At 38.5% G+C, this 15570-nt stretch overlaps 1 protein-coding gene across 1 annotated transcript in view; it reads right to left on the reverse strand.

Annotated features, from left to right (window-relative positions):
- Positions 1-15570, reverse strand: part of CZH7orf57 (chromosome Z C7orf57 homolog) — a 90802-nt gene that overhangs the window by 2574 nt on the left and 72658 nt on the right. Inside the window, 4 exon segments of the mRNA XM_087947327.1 lie at positions 2353-2441; positions 4809-4856; positions 13381-13537; positions 13696-13789. Coding sequence (XP_087803453.1) covers positions 2353-2441; positions 4809-4856; positions 13381-13537; positions 13696-13789 — 388 coding nt within the window.

The following is a 15570-nucleotide window of genomic DNA, read 5'->3' on the forward strand; positions in this document are numbered from 1 at the left end:
TATCAAAAATTCCTTCTAATACAAAGACACAAGCAATTAGCAGCACAGTTCTTTGGACAGATGACAAATCCTGTTATTTTATCACTGTTGTTGATTACACCCTCCCTTTTAGTAATCAAGGGAAAAAAACTGTTAAAAGTTCAGAGAACCCAGCTACTATTAATGTAAGTACTAGTAGTCCTTGATTCACCATCATAATTGAGCCTATTACAATCTTAAGTTGTGACAGTTACAAAAGGGTTATCATGCAACCGGTCCCATTTTACAGATTTTTGTGGCAGTCATTAAGTAAATCACCATGGGTGTTAAGCAACCCCATTGATTGCTATGGGGCGTTTTTACTGAAAATCAAAAATAAATGCTAGTTTTCACTAAAAAGCCAAAAATTGTAGTCATGTAACTGCAGGACATCGCAAATAGCCGCAAATGCAAACTGGTTGCCAAGTGCCTGCAATATGAAAATGTGACCACACCTCTCCCAGCAATCATAAGTTTGGAACTGGGCTATAAGTGCCTTTTGGGGATCCATTGTAACATCAAATTCTAATTCTAAACAGTTGTACAGTCAAACTCATGAAAATAACAAGTCAGATTTTTATGTACTGTATATTGATTTGATCATGTTAAACATAATTAGTATCCATGTATCAAAAACAAACTTCATGAAGTATAATAATGGATTGTTTGAATTTTTTTTAAAATATGCAATAGTGAAAAATTAGGAAAGCAAATTAAAGCATAGCAGGCATCAACATTCCACATCTGATAAACCATATGTGCCTGGGAAATCCTCAGTTAATGTCCACTCAATCAGTGCCAAGTTAGTAGCAGTGGAGTCATATGCACTGCTTCTGCATTTGGAGCACCATCACCATTTGGAGTGCATTTGGAACTGCGACGGCGGTCCAAACGGCAGCAGTACTCCAAACGCGGAAGCGGCAGCTCCAAACAACGGCGGCACGGGCAGAAGGGAAAGCAATGGCCACAGAGGAAGCAGCAGCGGCAGGCGCTGAAGGTCTCGGGTCTGCAGCAAAAGTGCTTCGTGGGAGAAGGGAGCTCTCCATGCTCCGCCATGATTGCTAATTAGGAGCGGCTGGTGGTGAGGCATGGCTGCCCGCAGGACACTCCTAACGGCAAGTCCCTCTGCCCTTTCCTCCCCATTTTGCATGTTTTAAAATAGGCCTAAATTTGGGGGGGAGGCTTAATTTCACTTTATGCCTAGAAAACATGCTGGGTGTTCCTATTGGGAGGCGTATTGTTGGAGAAACACAGTAGGGGGCTGGAGGCTAAAACATATGAAGAATGATTACAGGAATGGGGTACACCTAATCTAATGAAAAGAAGGACTAGCGGGTGACATGATACCGTGTTTCTCATATAATAAGGCTGGGTCTTATTTTTTTTTGAGCCCTGAAAAAATGGCTAGGCCGTCTTTTCGGGAGTGACTTAATTCCCCCCTTGCATCTTTGGGCGGGCGGGCGGCGACGGCTTGGATGTTGACCTCGGCATTGGTGGGGCACTTCGTATCGGGGTCAATGCAGGCAGCACCATATCCAGGTGTGCAACAAAAGTACTTCCTAACGGCAAGCCCCCCCACCATTCCCCCCCATTTTGCATGTTTTAATATAGGCCTTAATTTGGGGGGAGGGGCTTAATTTCATTTCATGCCTATAAAACATGCTGGGACTTCCTATTGGGGGAGGCTGTATTGTTGGAGAAACAGGGTAGCACTGTTCTAATGTTGGAGGGGCTCCTAGAAACCAAGGGTGTCAAATTATTTTCCGAAGAATCAAAAGTCAAGACAAGAAACAATGGTTTGAAACTAACCAAAGGAGAGAAGCAACCCACACTTAAGGAAAATATCCTAAAGTTGAGAGCAATCAACTAATGGAATAGTTTGTCGTAAGCGGTTGTTCCATCACTGGAAGCTTTTAAGAAGAGCCTGGACTGGCACTTGTCTGAAATGGTATAGGGTCTCCTGCTTGAATAGAGGGATGGACTAGAAGACATCCAAGGTGTCTTCCAAATCTATTATTCTATGTTGTATTTTCTATTCTTCAAAGCACCTGAAGGCAGTAAAAGAAGCAATGGATGGAAACTAATCAAGGAGAGAACCAACTTGGAAATGAGGAGAAATTCCCTGACAGTTATAACGATTAATCAGTGGAACAACTTACCTCCAAAAGTGGTGGGTGTTCTGACACTGGAGGTTTTTAATAAGAGGTTGGACAACCAGTTCTCTGGAATGGCATAGTATTTCCCATTTTAGCAAGGGGTTTGATCTCCAATATTCCTTCCAACTCTATTATTCTAGTATTCTTTTAATAAGTATTGCCACTGCAAATTACTTACATTCGAGGGAAGTAAAGTCGTTTTTCTCCCTGGAATTTGGATGTAATACTCTGCTCAGTTTTATGTGGTGAAATAGCAGGAAGTTTTATCTGTATGAAAAGAAAATGATTTCATTAGTTTACATAGTATGATTAAATCCAACTTAAGAAATAGCTAAGAGAAAAAAAAGTATAAGAGTTAAGCAGTAGATTTCATCACAGAAAATAAGGTACTTTGGTAGCCAAATTCCCTGGAGGATATTTCTACCAGGACTGCTTGCAAATTATTAAGTGGGGCTAACATTTATAACTAACAAGGTTGGGATTGTGATAGGGTTTCCCCCTCAAGCAAATAGTATTATTTCAAGAATATTGGGACTTTTAGTACATATATCTTTGTGTGTATTTTATATCCGGTCACTGCTTTTGTCTATTTTGCCAATCATGCCATTCCAGTTTTCTCTATTTGTGGGTCCTATCATGAAGTTCTGCCAATGGACTAACCAGGTATTTTTCATCATAAAAGCTGACAGTATTCTTTTTGATCTTTCTTCAGTATCTCAAGTAATCCAAATATCCCTATTATAGTTCAACTGAGAAAGGAAAATGGCAGACTCATAATTCATAAATCAAAAATACAACCACACGGCTGAGCAACCATAGTATTTTTGACCAGTCTCTTGCAAAAGGAAGGGAATAAGGAACCATTTTTAATACCAGTCTGTTTAAATCAATTGTAAAATAACCTGTGGTTTTGGTACTTAATGTTAGAATAATTAAGATTTTACTTTGAGTTTTACATAGATTTCCCCTAAATTAAAATTTGGACCACAGAGTTAGGGAGTGGATTTCCTTTTCCTTGTTCTTAGGACAAATGTGTCATCTAATATACTTGTATATGAAGACTTCAGGTGATGCCAACTGTCAAAAATAATTGGGTTATACATCATGCTACAACATGATTTGCTGCAACATACTTTATTCAAAAATATGTAATTCATTAGACTCACACATTTTACGATATGAGTTACAAATGACAAACCAATAGATTTTCTAATTCAGGTACTGAGCCCAAACCAGAAAATTATATTATAAGCAATACTGAAGTAATCAAATAAGTAACAAATGCATTTGTAACAATTTAAATTTATTTATTTATTTTACCCAGAATTTATTCTGTAATACAATTTGAAACTAATGAGTTAACTTTGGTTTAAGTAAATTATGATTATGCATGGATTCATGCTGGAAACAAATATTTTGTTAACATTTAAGAAAATTGTATTTTTTTGGAAAAAAATATTCTTATTTTATTAGCCTTCTCTCAACACCTATTAAATGGTTCTTTAAAACACTTCATTTGATTTTTTTTAAAAATTATACCAAGTCTAAAAAGAATGAATCTAAGGAGCAAGATAATCAGACCAAGGCTATGAGTATTATTCCATATCAGGACTTGGATGACTCGGGATAGACCATTGTCTGTCATGGTAGTCATGAACTCCTGAGCCACCTTCGACCCCACTCCCAGAGAAGGCAGATTAAAGTCTCCCAGTGGGGAACTCCACTGCTAACCCTGAGAATGAGTTGAGCAACTAAGGCAAGGAGGTTGCTTCACACTCGGGATACTAGCTAGTATAGAAACAACAATCCCTGGAACTGTTATAAGGAATAGTCTCAAATTCAGCAACTTGCGGAACAGTGCCTCTGAAAGCAGTAAGACACTCCTAAAAGGCAACCTCCACATTCCCATCCATATCTTTTGCTACATCAGAACCTGGCTGGATACATTTCCAAAAGGGGGACACATATCACTCCCCCAGACCCAGCCAAGTCTCAATAATTCACATCAGGCTGGCTTTCTCATCTGTAATTAAATCACAAACAAAAAAGACTGCTTGCATAAGAAGAGAATCCATGGCAATCTGCAGGAAACCGCCTTCCTCTGCCACTAGTCTTCCCCAATTCAATCAGTTGTTCCCCTCCAACATTCCCAAAGGTACAAGCCATAAATCTTTCAAGTCCTAGGCTGAATTTAGATATTGCAAACTACATGCCACATTGTCTGTCTCTGGCTAAACCATGAGGCTTCACATCAAATTGTCACCATTTCCAATGCCAATGGCATTGCCAGCATTGTCTCAACAGGATGTACACTGGCCAGACAACACCAACAGGAAAAATAGGTGAGGTGAGGTAAACATCATCTCTCTCAGTCTTCCAGAAAGCCCCCTAAAACATGTTTTTTCCCCCCACAGCTTTGAGGATTTCAAGGACAAGATGCAAGATGGTTGTATGAAATTGATGTTTATTCTCCCACTTTCTTGGGTTCTATTTATTTTATATGTTTAATTTATTTATTATTGTTTTTAGATTTTTATGGAATTTTTCACTGTTGTGTTGCACACTACCCACAGTCTGTTTGTAAACTATATAACAATGCTTTAAAAAAATCAAAATGTGTTTTAATGAACTCACCTCTTTTTTCACACTGCTTGGAGAGTCCTCAAACTGAACATCATTTTCCTGAAGAGAAAATATTTGTACAGTTAAATAAATTAAGGTAGTCACATAATAAACATATACTAATATTTTTGTAACCATTGAATAAAGTCAAGGTAGTGCTTACATATTCTCAAATAATCAATTATTAATACCTATACAATATAATTCTTGAAACAAAATGTGTTAATAGTATTGATAACAAAAGTACCTTATTAGAACATCCAAAATAATAAATTTAATTATTATTCCCCAAAAATAAATTTAATTGACATGAGCTTCTATTCAACAATATATAACAAATGCTCATATACTTAGGTATGGGATTCTACCAGTCCGGACTGTTTCGGTAAACCAGTTGTTATGATTCTGCGCAGTTTGGAGAACTGGCAAATTGCACCGCCGGTTGGCCCTGCCTCTCTTCACCCACCCTTCCCCTCGCCACCCAGTCAGTCCTTATCGCGCATGCCCGACATCGCTGCCTGCAGCCTGCTTTTGCCTGCCTGCCAGGCCAGCCATTGCTGCCTGTCTTCCATTGCAGCCCTGCCTGACCTGATTTCCCTGGTTGAGTGAGGCTCTGCACACCTCTGTCGCCTATCTACCATTGCCGCCGCCACGAGCCCCAGTTGAGTCTCGACTCCCAAAGCACCCAAGCTGCCATCTTCGCCCACCCACCATTGCTGCCTGCCTTTGTGATCGGTGAGTGAGGCTCTACAAGCAAGCCCTGCCAGTCGCCTTCCTGCCCCATCACTTACCTTTTGCTGCCATCGCTGGTCACTTTTTCCCATCACCACCACTTACCTTTGCCAGAGAACACATGGAGCAGGGTCAGTGGCTGCTTCTCTCCCCTGCTTTTCTAGCTGGGAGAGCGAGGGAGTCTTTCCCAGCACAGGGAAATTTAGCTTTGGGTCCTGCAAGTCCCCCTCCCATCAGGAAATGGCTCCCGGTGGTAGAGAAGCAGCCAGAATCTTGTTTCTCTCTACTGCCCAGAGCCATTTTCCGATGGGAAGGGGACTTGCAAGCTTTTTAAGATCAAGTTTAAGAGCGCCCCATGAAAGAAGCAGAGAGAAAAAGTAGCAGCTGCGAGGGTGACAGGGGCATGTGACATGTCCCTCCGCGGTCCCCTCCTGGTGACAGCCAGGGCTTTGCCTCATCTTTTCTCAGAGGTGTGGTGTCTGCCTTCTTTCACACTCCCTGAGGGGGGACACTCCCCTGTTGCCCTCGCTACTTTTGCTCTCGGCTTCTCAGCTCCTTCCATGAGGCACTCTTAAACTCGATTTTGCTTTCCCAGCCTCCTTTCTCCCCCCTCACTGGTTCCACCTCCTCTGGCTGGCCGCCAACAGGCAGGAAAGGTGGGAGAAACAGCAAAGGTGATGATGGTGCTGCTCTTCTCTGCCCTCTGTGTGCTGCTGGGCCTTTTCTTTGCTGTCAGCAGGGTGATCAAGCTCACTGACTGGATTGCTGGCAATGCCCACTGGCAGCTGGTGAGGCAGGAGGGGAAGCCGCTCACACCACTGCAACCTGCAAATGGGGGGTGGCTGCAACCCTCCGGCCCACCACGTGTTTGCACCCATCCCAGCCTCCAACTCAACCATGATTTAGTGAGTGACATTTAGGGTATATTTGTCGGGGTCAGGGTGAGCAGTCATCCCTGGAGCCTGACACTTTGGCGAAGTACCTGTGAAGTAGTGTCGCTTTTGGGGGAGCATCAGACATTCAATTCCTCTCTGCCCAGTGGCACAGTCTCTCTGTTTCTCTCATTAGTGATCTTGAATGTGTGCCCCCATCTGTTTATGTGGGCCTTTGTGGCCACGCTGTTGATCAGGATGAGAACATGTTGTTCCTGGATCAGCAGTAGAAATTTGCGGAGGGACAGGTGGACTGCCCTCAATTCCAGCCAGTTTATGCTGCAAGTTTGCCTGTTGTGGACCAGTGACCCTGAGCTGTAAGGGACTTACATGAGCCCCCATCCAAACAGACTTGCATCTGTTGTAATAATCTGTCTGTGAGGGTCCTTGAAAAGATAACCCTTGTTGATGTTTACTGTGGTCCACCAGTGCAGCAATGTAAGTACTTTTGATGGAACGGTGCATGGCATTGCTCCTTCCTGACTGCTGATACAGAAACAGAAACCATTGAAGGGTTCTGGCATGGGGCCAGGCCCAGGGAACAATAAAAATGCAGGAGATCATTTTACCTAGCAATTTGGATAATTGGACCGAGGTACTCATTTGAAAGTTCTTACCTCTTTTGACAACTGCTTAATGCTACTCCGCCTATCTGGTGATAGGAATACCTTCCCAGCCACTGTATCAATGATGGCTCCCAAGTGCAAGAGCCGAGTCGAAGGTGTTAAATGACTCTTGGTCCAATTTATTGAAAATCCGTGCTGTTGGAGAGCTTGTAGAGTGATCTGAATAACTCATTCAGCCTGATGGCTGGACGATGTCAAAATTAATATGTCATTGAGATAGCATTGTAGCCTAACTGGTTTACTCCCAGATGGGCTACTAATGTTGCCAGAACCTTTGTAAAGGTTCAGGGTGGGGCAGAAGCTAGACCAAATGGAAGAGCTATATACTCGAAATGTTGATTACTATAACAGAATCTCAGGAATCTGCTATGCGTGGGTCTGATAGGAATGTGTAAATATGCCTCTGTTAAGTCTATTGACGTTAAGACATCTCTTTGTCTGATACTGAGGAAGATTGATTGCAAGGAGCTCATCTTAAATCTTTGTAGACAAGGAAACGATTCAGGCATTTAAAGTCTAGAATCACTCTCCACCCACCCCACCCTGAACCTTTTGGGACCACAAATAGATGTGAATAAAATCTTTGCCCTTGTTGATCTGTCGACACAGGTTGGATTGCACAGATCTCCAGAAAATGCTGGATTGCGGTCTCCATAAGAGTCCTTTTGGTAGGATCCCTTGACACAGGGCACATCATAAAAAAATCCAGGGGTGTGGAGAGGAACTCTAGAGAGAGACCTGATCTTATGGTCTCTGTGACCCAGGCATCTGATGTAGTGGATTCCCATTGATCTGCAAATAGTCTTAACCGGCCTTTTATGGGATAATCGGGGATGATTTTACTTGGGGCAACAAAAGGATTTATTTCCTGCCCCACAAAAGGATCTTTTGTTTTGCCCCCCCCTATTTCTGTCCCCGAATTCAGGTCTTTCTGCCTGCTATCCTTATCTATACCCTAAGGGCCTTTGTGATCTTTGGGAATAGGATCCTTGATAGAAGGGACGAAAGGAACCCCCCCAAAAGAACTGGAAAGATTTACTGTCAGGCCTGCGAAAAAGGGAGGGGAAGATCTTTTTCTTATTTCGAGATTCCACCAGGAGCGGATCTAGGGCAGATCCAAACAGTTTGTCCCCTTCAAAGGGGGCAGATGCTAGTTTCCACTTATGTTTAGTGTCTGCTTGCCAATGTCAGAGCCAGAGTAGGCATTGTGCCGTGATTTGGGACGCTATAGCTCTTGATGAGAATTTTACAGAACTAAAAGTAGCATCTGCAGAAAACTCTGCATCTGCCATCACTTTGGCTATGTTCTGATGCATCCTGGTGTTAGATGAGGGAATGGAATTCCTGGGGAAATTAGCCCTTATCTGGGCTACTCATTATCAGAGCCTCCACTTATTGCGCCGTTGCTGCCCTCTGTGAGGGAATAAAGCACTATGACAGCCAGCAGCTTGTTAAAGTTGGTGTCTGCAGCTTTTTGAGATTGACCGTTTATTTAAAAGCTTTCTTCGAGCTGTGCTAAACACAAAGTCAATCTTCTGCGGAGCTTTATTATCTCTGCCAGCCAGTTCATTTTAATTGTTTTGACTGTGCTTGCTGAGATGGTAGCCTGAGGGGAAAGCTGTTTGCAGACTCGAGCCTGCGCACGAATGTCATTAGGGCTCTCTTTGATGTTTTAAGAGCTCCGACAGCCAGACAATGCTAGAAACTGCGCCAGAAGCGCTCTCTATAATTAGTTATAGATCGCGATCTCCATCTGCAGCCAGAAGCTGCAATCTGACCTGTTTTTTTTCTTGATTATTTCTGTTTATTTCTGCTCAATGTTGTTCACAAATCCAGCCAAAAGAAAAGCTTGCCTTGTCTGAACGAAGGCTGAGCAAAAACTGGGGACACTAAGGAGGAGCCTCAAGGAGGAGTGTCCTCAGAAATCAGCTCAGCCTATTGGATGAGAGAAGGAAGCACCTCCCATGCCTGGATGCTCTGAACAGCTCACCTGGAGAATGAGGATGTGTCAGAAGACAGATGGAATAAAAAAAGACCAAAAGTTTATGTGTGATTGTTATAAAGTAGTTCCACACTAATTCATTGCTTGTGAGATATAGAAAATTGCCACTAACTTAATGTAAGAGCTTTTCTTTAATCTAATTATATAGAGAATTCCTAGTGCTTAAAACATAGAGGAATATAAATATGTTAACATATCATATATGTTAAGCAAAAGACTTGAACTTGGGAAAGTGAAATTGAAATTGCTTTTTAAATGTCTGTTAAATTAATTTTTTAAAAAGTATGAATAAATAAGGTTTTGACTCCTTTGTTTTCTTGGGAGGGTAATCCCTTTTCAGAGCAGGGATTCCTTTTCTTTCCTTGCCCCTGCCCTGGGATTTCTTTGGCACAACTTTATCTTTTTCCCTCCTCTGGGCTTTTAAAAAAACTAAGCTCTCCCCCCAATGCACAAAGGTTGGATCTTTCTTTTCTCTTGGCCCATACAGTCAACACCCACGCAAATGTGTTAAAGTTGACCACGCCCACCCAGTCACATGACCACTAAGCCATGCCCACCAACCAAGCCACACCCACAGAACCGGTTGTTAAAAAAATTTAATTCCCACCCCTGCATATACTGGAGTATGCAGTAGATGCAGAGTGGGAAAGTTGCCTTATTTCTGGTAGAAGTACAGATACTGAGCCTGTTGGTGGCTTCTTAAGGAAGTCATGCTTTTTCCTGGGCTTACACAGCAGTCTTGCAGGCAGTGAAAAGCAGATGATTGAAATAAGGAGATAATAGCAAGGTAGCAATATAAGATTGGACCTCCTTATTTTCCAAGGACTGGGTGTCTATCATATAAATCCAGGAAAAAAACATGGCTTCTCTAAGGAGCTACCACCACACATAGTACAAATCACGATGCCAGATGCACAGCACCTTTCCCATGCTGGATCCAATATAGCCCACACGTAAAACTACATACATATGTATAGGAAACATCCAACTACTTTCATCCTATGTCCCTTCTTATTTTCTTAACTGTGTATATATTTCCAATAGTACTCAATGCTTCTTTTAGCAAATATAAATACAAGTTCAAGAAATGATTCTCATGTTGATGATGTGGCTAAAAACAAAATGTTTTGCCAGGATTTCTGTGTTATTACTTCAGCCTTTTTCTTAATAAATCTTATTAATCTACACACAGAGAAAACGATTCTATTTTTTTGTTCTCTTATTGTTGCTAAGGAAATAGAGTCCAAAGATACTACAGGAATAATATTCAAATGTCTGTAATTTGCTATGAAAAGCCACACCCGAATATATTACAGGTTAGGCTTTTTTTATCATCTGCTATGCTTGTATTTATATGTATGCATTTCATATTTATATGACTTCGTTTATCTGTAACTTCTTATAGTTCTACTTACTGATTTAAAAGATCTATGACCATTAGCAACTAATTGATGGTGTTTATGGAAGAGTTGCTAATAAGATTAAACAATGAAAAATGACTATTTTTTCCACAACTGACAGGATAAAAGTTTCAATCTAATTCTGAGCAAAAACAAAATAATAAAGACATCAATATAGTAGAAATGCTGACAATGAGTTTAGGTGTTAAAGACCAACTGAAGCTTTTAAATTCCAAAGGTGCTTTTTCAAAAGTCAACTGGATTTTGTTTTTCCCTGAAGATGTTTAGCTTCTCATCCAATAAACTTCTTCAGTTCAGAACTGAAGAAGCTTCTTGGAAGAGAAGCAAAATGTCTTCAAGGAAAAACAAAGTCCGGTTCCTGTTTGAAAAAGTACCTTTAATACAACCATGACCTGGATGACTGAGAATCTCCATAGACACAAAGCTTTTAAAAAAGACTTTCAGTTCTAACAAGACTCCAAAATAAACATAATTTTGGTATACAATCACAATTCAGATATATATTCCAGAAACTGAAAATTAATCCATAATGTATTAAATAACCTAATCTAGATTCCCCTAGGATTTACATGTTTTTAACTAATCTGGTTGGAACCTACTGGGATTACAGTGTTTTTTACATTATGAAACTTCCTTGTGGGTCATTTCTATAGCTGCACCAAATTCATTTTCCACAACAAGCTAAACAACAACAACAGTGTTTTAAACTACTTTGTTAGAAAAATATTGATAATATAAGTCCCAACTATGTAGATATATTTAAAGTTCTTTAAATGGACAAAATGAAAAATAATTTCAAAACCCATACAAAAGTGAAATTTAAGCTTTTTGAATATTAAGTGATTCATTCTCAAGTTTAGCCATACAAGTTGGAAAAGCTGGCAATAATGTGTATGTACAACATGTATTCTATCCACATAATGTTAATTTAATTAAGTTCAGATACAAAACTTGTAAACAGAAATTATATCATTTAGAGTTCTAGGTACTATAGCTAGAATATACTAGATTACTTCCATAATATATAAATATAATGACCTTGTTCACATGATATACGAAACCAAGTTGTGATTTGGTTTATACAGTAGTTATTTCTTGATTTACAATTGCAATTGAGCCCAGAATTATAGTCATTAATTGTTGGGCTTGTTAAGGAGATCACTCTGTGACTATATGCAATTTTATGACCTGATTTGTAGCAGCTTTTAAGCAACTGGTCATTAAGCAAATCCCTTTTAGCCAATGAACATTTTTCCCCAGAAGCCAGAATCAAATGCTGGAAACTAATAAAAAGTGCTGAGAATTATGGTTACATGACAACGGGATGTTACAAAAGGCTATAAATGTGAGCCTGTGATCATGTATATGTGTGCAGCTCACAGAACTTCAAAATTGGATTATAGGCACCTGCTGTAGGAAACTGTCATAAATTTGATTATTAATCACCTTGTCATTAAGGGAGAACTACTTGTAAAGGATATCCAAATTACAATGTAACATTTCTTTTTATCTGCAATTAGTTGCTATGTTTTTTGTTAATTTACTTTAATCTAATCTTTAAACAACTATTATTCCTGCAGAAAAATAGGTTTGCGTAAAGGAGCATTCACAAGCAGCCTAATTCCTACAGAGCATCTATATTGCTCAACTTCTTTGTTGTTTTTTCAAATACTGTGGCTGATTTTTCAAAACAAGAAGTCAGGAAAAGAATGTGCCTTCCTCAAACTCAAAGAGGTTATTAGCCAAAACAGAATAGAAGAAATGAGCTCCAATTTGCCAGGACTACAAAACTATTAGGAAAAGAAACTTGTACTTGGCTTATCTTTTCTGTGGAAATTGGCAAGAGACAGGTAAGTCTCTTAAACATATTTAAAACTAAAATTGGGTTAATATGCAATAGAATACTATTCTGTATATAAGGCCTGGTTTAGTATTATATACATAAGATTGGACCAATCTTTAATCTAAGCATTCTAGATCTTTAATTTATACACACTTTAGTAAGCAAAATAGCAAATTAGTAGAACCTGCCATCACAAAATACTATGTATAAACATTTTGTTTTTGCATTAAAGGTAGGCACAATGTTTTCAATATGAAAAACCACATTTTGAATTTAAAATATCTACATTTAACATATTGGATAAATTGGAATGTTTCAAGCATTCTGGAAAAACTTCCATATCATACTTCAATCAACCATTTCATATTTAAAATGGCTGTTTTGAATTCAAGACATCTTCCACACTAGACATAGACCCTTATTTGAGCTCAAATAATCGGTTGATTATTTAGCACTATATAAGAACCTTATGATTGAGATTTATTTGAATAAGCATAAATAATACATAAGTATGCACAGGAAAGCCCCATAGACCTCTTTAAAGACTAATCCCTAATCACTAGTACTGATGATATTCTCTAGTTTGGGTAATAATGGCCTGCAAGAAAACAACCAAGCTCAGAGAGCACCAACGACCCTGAGCTACAGATATTTTCCTTTATTAAATACTAACCCATAATAGTGTTTAGTTAATTAGTTAAAACTGTGTATTGCTCCTATTATAAATGTTATTTTCTAAAAGTTTTTTTACAATATTTATACATTTTATGTTTCATACACACAATTTTCAGACTAAAATTCTTAAATATTTAAACACTAATAGTAAAAAAACTACCAGTGGAATATGCTTCCAAGTATATTTAAGACTGTATTGCAAGCATATTGCAACAAAAAGTCCTCCACATACATAACTAATCCTGTTCCAGGTAAATCTATTTTCATATTTGGTTTTTTAAAATCTAACTGACATAACTAGCATCATTTAAAAAAAAAAAGTAATATAACAGCTAGGAATAGCAGAATCTTACCTCTCTTTTCTTTTTGTTTTCTTTATCTTCAGCATCTCTTTGCCAAATACTTTTCGTATCAAAATCAAAAGGACCCCTTTTAGGTTTATATCTGGTTGATTGGTCAGAGTTAAATTCTTCATGAATCATGTAGTCTGGCATTACTGGAACACGAGATCTGGAGGCAAAAATGTAACCATTATTCAATATAGCTTTTGCCATCATAGTGCAGACATAAACAAGCTATGGAACTTTTTTTTAATTTCAACATTCAACAAAACCATTCCCCTCATTGCAAAATTAAATTAATACTTCTCATGAAGACAGAATACTTACTTAGAGTTATCATCAGCTGCTTGTTTGCTATGATGTGATTCAGGTGCACAGTAAGGGGATACTTTTCGTGGTGAAGTAAAATGTCTCAGTAAATCTTAAATCAAAGATATTTAAAAATATAAAATATATTTAAACAACTGCACATTTTAAAAAAGATAATCAAATAAATTCTGTTTCCTGCACACTGTTAGAGCATGGAAAAAATATTAAAATGCTTTTATATTAATGCACTAAATGAGAACAATATCTAAATGACAGGATATAAAAGAATTTTTGATGCAATCTCTTTTTTACATTTTGTTTTTAAAATCTATTGATAGCTGTATCTGAAGTAGGAATAACACGATGTGGGAGATAGTGTTTAACTGTTTCATATTATTCTATTGTAGATTCCTTATAAAAATTACTTCACTGTGATATTTGAAAAAAATATTTACCTTTCAGGAAAATAGAGAAATCTTCAATATTTAAAAGAAATCAAAATGCCATTTAAAAGCATCCAGCAATATCTATCTCCAGAATAATTCATTTTGCTCTCCCTTCATTTCTTGTTTCTTCTCTGCTGTATGTACTATAAGACATTGAGCACTGCAGAGAGTCACAATCTTAATTCTTTTCATTAAAAATATTGTGTTCCTGCAAACCTTCCATGCTTGCTGATCACTCTTATACATGCCTCTTGCCAATTTGGTTACATAAGCTACCAGAGACTTCCCTGAATATTGAAAATAACATATATTACAATAATTTAGAAACTGGAAATGAGGATATTAAGAACTAGATTGATTTTAAAATGTAGAAGTTTATTTACAGCTTTGAATAAATTTAGTATTTAAATTTAATACTTCAGGGACTCTGCTCCAAGATAACCAGATATGAGGTGTTTTAGTTGTGATTCAGCATAAGGGAACATTTGGGATTGTTGGTGTTATCACCCTCCTTGCTACCTGATTCTGTTGCTGGATTGGCAATAGAGTCACAAAGGCTGTTATCTTTGGGGTTTCAATTTGTTATTTGATGACTGAGTCTGGAGAGCCTCAGAAGATTGTGGCTTCAGTGAATCTGTCCCAAATAAATGACAGTGAGACACATGCCAGTGTTTACATGCTGAGTCTAGTTTTTGTCCTGAGGTGGTGGTGGACATTAACATCAGTCGTGGACAGATCATTCTTTGATTGTCTTTTGATTGTCTTTTGATTCTCCCTTTCCTTCAGAGAGACAGAGCTTATTCAATTGGCTTCCTCCAGACAATTGATGGACCAAATAGGGTTCAAAAGAGAGCTTGGGGTTTTCCCCTGAAGATTTAGTGAGCAATTTGGCTCAGGACCTAACTGTTGCATGGAGTGGACATGTGACTGGCACCTTGGATTATATTATTCCTATATGGCTTCTCACATTGGTTTGACCAGAAGATGACATACCTAATTCCTACCACAGTTCTTCATGTTTTAGCCTTCAATCCCCTAATCATCTTTGTTGACTCTTTCTAGACTCTCAACATCTTTTTTTTATATATGGCAACCAAAACTGGATGCAATATTCCAAGTATGGTCTTACCAAGACTTTATAAAATGTTACTAACACTTCATGTATCTTGATTCTATCCCTTTATTAATGCAACCTAGGACTGTGTTGGCTTTTATGGCAACTGCAACATACTATTGGCTGAAATATAAGTGACTGTACACTAGGACTCCAAGATCTCTCACACAGTTACTACTCTTGAGCCAGGTACTACCTATTATATAGCTGTGCATTTGGTTTTTCTTCCTAAACATAAATCTTACATTTTCCTAGAAAAGTAAATCTTACTTTTCCCTAGAAAACATAAATCTTACTTTTCCCTAGAGTGAATTTCAATTTGTTAGCTAGTGC

The sequence above is a fragment of the Notechis scutatus genome, chromosome Z (genome assembly GCF_049901735.1).
Source record: "Notechis scutatus isolate UNSWTSFEM ecotype Mainland chromosome Z, rNotScu1.2, whole genome shotgun sequence".
Classification (NCBI taxonomy): domain Eukaryota; kingdom Metazoa; phylum Chordata; class Lepidosauria; order Squamata; family Elapidae; genus Notechis; species Notechis scutatus.